The 5,000-nt window shown below is 40.7% G+C and overlaps 2 protein-coding genes across 3 annotated transcripts in view; one reads left to right on the top strand and one right to left on the bottom strand.

The window, feature by feature from the left end:
• cfap161 (cilia and flagella associated protein 161) overlaps nucleotides 1-2,163 on the top strand; it is a 5,912-nt gene extending 3,749 nt beyond the window's left edge. The window contains exons 3-7 of one of the 2 annotated variants that reach the window (XM_083551610.1): nucleotides 139-368; nucleotides 687-768; nucleotides 1,014-1,187; nucleotides 1,590-1,663; nucleotides 1,760-2,163. In XM_083551610.1, coding sequence (XP_083407736.1) covers nucleotides 139-368; nucleotides 687-768; nucleotides 1,014-1,187; nucleotides 1,590-1,663; nucleotides 1,760-1,886 — 687 coding nt within the window. In that variant the 3' untranslated portion in view covers nucleotides 1,887-2,163. The remainder of the gene's footprint in view (nucleotides 1-138; nucleotides 369-686; nucleotides 769-1,013; nucleotides 1,188-1,589; nucleotides 1,664-1,759) is intronic. The other variant, XM_083551611.1, reaches the window with a different exon arrangement.
• Nucleotides 2,164-2,994: 831 nt separating this feature from the next.
• il12b2 (interleukin 12B 2) overlaps nucleotides 2,995-5,000 on the bottom strand; it is a 5,706-nt gene continuing 3,700 nt past the window's right edge. Inside the window, exons 7-8 of the mRNA XM_083551609.1 lie at nucleotides 4,166-4,282; nucleotides 2,995-3,313 (exon numbers count right to left, since the gene is read on the bottom strand). Coding sequence (XP_083407735.1) covers nucleotides 3,233-3,313; nucleotides 4,166-4,282 — 198 coding nt within the window. The 3' untranslated portion in view covers nucleotides 2,995-3,232. The remainder of the gene's footprint in view (nucleotides 3,314-4,165; nucleotides 4,283-5,000) is intronic.

Here is a 5,000-nt window from a genome sequence, read left to right as displayed (position 1 = left end):
AGAGGAAGTGAAAACAATAAGATATAGAGTTAAACATAAATAAGAGATTATTTATATCACACTCATGCTGTTATTTATAAGGTGTTTATTCCAGGCCATAGTTAATGTATTGGAGTGTGACCTGTACCTGTGCTCTAGGTGGCGCTGTCCCCCTCCCCGGACGGGTTGTTTCGTTTCGGAGACACGGTCATGCTGATAAACACAAGAAGAACAGAGAACCCCGAGTGTGTCCTCAGCATCGTCGCTGATCTCAGTGACATCACAACACATCTGGAAATCAACTCCAAGCCGTACCTGCGGGGGCCATGTCAGGTGGGCGGAGCCATCAGCATCCAGCCATGTGTGAGGAACGCCTTCATCATCACCAGGTAATCAATTTCATGTAGGATTGAACTCCAGGTCTCAGAGTTCATTTAGAAATCATTCGAAGGAGCATTTGAAAGAAACTGTGGTGTTATGGGAGAAAATCTGACTTTTTATCATATTTATTACCTGAAATAAAGCAATTTTTAGTGACGCCGTATTAATGTGGAGATTCTGAAAATGTTTTGAAAAGAAAAATTTGTTGAACATTTTCTTAGATTTATAAATGAGGCTTATTGCGTGTCTCACACACACACACACACACACACACACACACACACACACACACACACACTTCTTTTTTTCTGTGGTTTGTGGTTTAGTGTTGACGAGACTGCAGATGGAGAAATTCTCCGATATGAGCAGAACTTCGCCCTCAGGACAACGCCAGGATTCGGGGGAGAGGTAAATGAGCAACCAGCAGCTTATCAGGATGTGATTCAAAGTTTCTTTAATGGAACATTGATGTCACTGTAAAAAGGGGAATAACATCATTCTTTATTCTACAATTCCATCTTCTTTTTAAATCATGAACTCCTCCGCGGCTCAGTGGAGCGTCGCCTCGGTTAGGCAACACACTCACGCAGCACAACACGCAGTCGCGTCTGATTGGTGATTCACCTTGTGGAGGTTTTTTCACTAAAATCCAGGTGTGTTCTGTGCAGCTTTACCTGGCCACTGACCACAAAAGCTTCCAGAAGTGTGCTAAGAAATCCCGCCTACAGGAAGTGAGCTTAGTGGAGCAGCTGGACTTCCTGTGTTGGTGGAGGCTGCTTTATTTTAATCCACAGGAACGACTTGAACATGAAGGCTTCCCTGTGCAGGTAAACACAAAAACACATCTGTAAAACATCTGTAAACACAACCACATACCTGGAAAACACACATATACAACTGTAAATACCTATAAACACTCATACACTCCTGTAAACACCTTTCAAATACCTGTACCCACACCTCCACTGTATAGGTAGTGTGTACTGCGGAATGTGTGTGCAGTGTTGTGTTTCATCGCTTTTATTCTTTCTTCTTGTTTTTATTTTTCTCACATTACATCTTGCGTTCTTTCTTTTTCTTATTCTGTCTGTTTTTCTTTTTTTTTTCTTCACTGTTTGTTCTTTCGTGTGTGTGTGTGTGTGTGTGCGTGCGTGCGTGCGCGTGCGCGTGTGCGTGCGTGCGTGTGCGTGTGCGTGTGTGTGTGTGTGCGTGTGTGTGTGCGTGTGCAGGTGAACACTAAGCTGCTCGTGTCTCACTGTAAGACTAACCAGTGTCTCTCCGCCCTCTCCGATCACACGCTTTGGTAAGGGCACGATTCGCGTGTTTACATTCGTTCACTGCTCTTCTGATGAATTGTGATTAGATCGGACTCTGATTCACTCTGATTATTCTCGTGTAGGACTGTATTCGGGAAAGAGTCTGAGATCACAGCTCACACCTTCCTGGATTCCCACAAGGCCGAGCGGGACTGTAATCACTGGATGCTCATGACGGCGGATCCTGGAGACGAAGTAACAAGGCGCTGAAACGTCACACCGAGTCCGACATCACCGACCAGAACCATTTAGAAACACACACACACACACACACACACACACACACACACACACAAGCAGAAAAGTGACCACGTGTACACACGTGGAACTCGTTTCTGCACCCTGGAATTCAATAAGGATGAAATGAGCAGATCTTTATTCCTGTTTCAGCTGAAAGACCTCGCAGTGTGTTTCCTTCTTCAGTCTGAATTATTGCTAATTGTATTGTTCTGTTTGTGTGATTATTAAAACTTAATTATAACATTAAGATTATTTACAAGCTTGAAATGAGTGAAAATATTTAAAAAAGTTTTAATAATGTTGGATGTGGTTTATTGGGATGTTATCAGCAGATCTGATCATTTTTTAAACATGAACCGCTACGTTACTGACTGATACTTACACATACTACACACACCAAACACACACACACATTAAAAGGGCTTTAATTCACTCACAGTGTGGAAAAGTTTACACTCAGATGCTCTTTATTCTGAAGCAGCTCAGTGTGTAACTGACACTTCTGACCTTCACTCCACATTTCTGATTCCCACCTGTTGTTGTTTCTTCTGTTCCGATCACCAGATTTTTACCTGGTTTTGGGATTAGAACTCGATTATAGACAGAGATTTGTTAATTGTGTTTCATTTTACTGCCCAAAAACACTGCACCTGCACCCTAACCTCACTCCCACACCCCCCACATACACACCCACACCTGCACCTGCACACACACTTCTCTTGTACCTGTACCCACATCTGCACATATACCTGCCCCTGCAGCTACACCTACACCCCCAACTGCTCTGAAAACTACACCTGTACCCACACCTGTACCTGCGCCCACACCTCCAACTTACAGCTTCACCTCTGACTGTTACAAAGCACTGAAACTGGAGATTCATTCCACACACATTGCATGAACATATTACACACCTGTGAATAAGCCGTTACTATGGAAACGATAACGTATCAGAACTAGTGCAGTTATGAGCACCTGGTGTTATAAAGCTGCTGGGGGTTTTGTCTGTTGTTCTGGAAACTGAAATTAAAAATTGATTTGTAGATTAAATTGTAGATTTGTGTAAATATCACACGAGTTGTGGAACATTTATAAAGATTTATTCTTTAAAAGTGCAAAATCTGTAGAAAGGTGCACTGCCTCCTGCTGGTAAGTACACAGAATAACAGGTTTTATTAGAAACACACACACATACACACACACGCACGCACACACACACACACACACACACACACACACACACTAAATGAATTAAACAGCTATATAATGGATAGAGAATGAAGTGTGTAGAGTTGTATATTGGAGTCAGTCAGGTTTTATCTGCTCTTGTGTTCTTTTTTCTTCTTCTCCTCTTTTTTCTTTTGATTCTTGCTCTTTTTTGGTCGTCTCTTACCCACCTGAGGACACAAAGAGACATCATGTGCATTTCTGTGCAGTTGCACACCTAATATTTATTGTGTTATGTTTTTTTTTGTTTGTTTTTTTTATAAATACACACAATTATTTACGTGATGAACGAAACAAATTCAAATCACTCATTAGATTTTGTGCCTTTTATTTCCACTCAGAACATGTCTGAGATCTAAACACCAGCATTTTCTCTAAAATCTGCCCAAATCTTCAGATGTGTAATAATAAATACAATCCCATCCTGAGAGTTTCATAATAAACTAAACCCTGACTTCAATTCTATCACCCTAAAAAGACTTCATTTACAGAAATCCTCCTGAAACTGCACACACACACACACACACACACACACACACACACACACACACACACACACACACACACACACACACACACACACACCACACACACACACAAGGAATCACAGAAATATGAAAAAAACAAAAAACAGGATGAAGAGAAGAAGAGAAATTTTTAATCAGAAGAATAAAACACAATAGAGAAATAAATTATGAAATAAATTATTAAATAAATACTTAAATACAGAATGCTCAAAAAAATAACAAGAATAAATAGATAAATAAGTGTGTGTGTGTGTGTGTGTGTGTGTGTGTGTGTGTGTGTGTGTGTGTGTGTGTGTGTGTGTGTGTGTGTGTGTGTGTGTGTGAAAGAGAGAGAGAGAGAGAGAGAGAAGAGGAATGTCCAGTTTAAACTCGGTGTGTATATATGTGTGTGTGTGTGTGTGTGTGTGTGTGTGTGTGTGTGTGTGTGTGTGTGTGTGTGTGTGTGTGTATATATATGTGTGCGTGCGTGCATGTATGTGGGTTTCATTGAGATACATTTTGCCACGCAGTCCATTCACTCCACTGGGAGCGCAGCAGTGAGTCTCGGCAGCGAGCTCGCAGTTTGCTGGTTCCACTCGGAATCAAGATGTTTCCTCCTGAAGAGTCCTCATTCTGAAGAAAGGTGAAGAAATGTATTTGTTCATGTTTATAAACCAGTGGTGGACAAAGTGCACAATCCATGTACACATTTATTATAACTATAATGTTCCTATGATCATTTTTATCACAGGACTTTAAACTTAATCAACTCAGTTTATGTAAAAAGACTCGAATGTGACTCTCAGTTTCAAAGTCAAATATTTTACTTTTTACTCAAATACATTTAGTGAAATCAGTCGTTTAATTTTATTTATAAGTGGATAAAAAGCGAGTCACCAATCAGAAACGAGTGCATGCTCTGTTTTACATGTGTTCTGATTGGCGCTTGGTGCATCTACTGATCACCAACATACAGTTCAGCATCAGTTCAGCATCAAGCAGAACCTGTATGAACTGAACTGTATGTTTGATATGTTGGTTGAAGTTACAGTAAAAATCTCCCCAAACTCATTACTGTCACACACTGACCTTCATCGTCACCTTCACACACATTGACAATCTTCACAGTTTCCAAAATCCACAATCTCTCTACAGTATAAAAGTGTGCGGTAATGATTTTATTCATCCAACACCACAACATCTCACCATCTATTATGCTTTACAGCAGCTATAAATGCTCATGTTCTTGCAGCACGTCACGTGACTGAAAAACCAAAAAAAGCTGGAGACTCCTTCCATACATCACATAAACACAAGAACATCTTACTTCAAGAAGATTTCACACGACCGA

The sequence above is a fragment of the Silurus aristotelis genome, assembly GCF_946808225.1.
Source record: "Silurus aristotelis genome assembly, chromosome: 10".
Lineage (NCBI taxonomy): Eukaryota > Metazoa > Chordata > Actinopteri > Siluriformes > Siluridae > Silurus > Silurus aristotelis.
The sequence above is the reverse complement of the archived record's forward strand: the minus strand, read 5'-3'. Positions and strand labels throughout refer to the sequence as shown.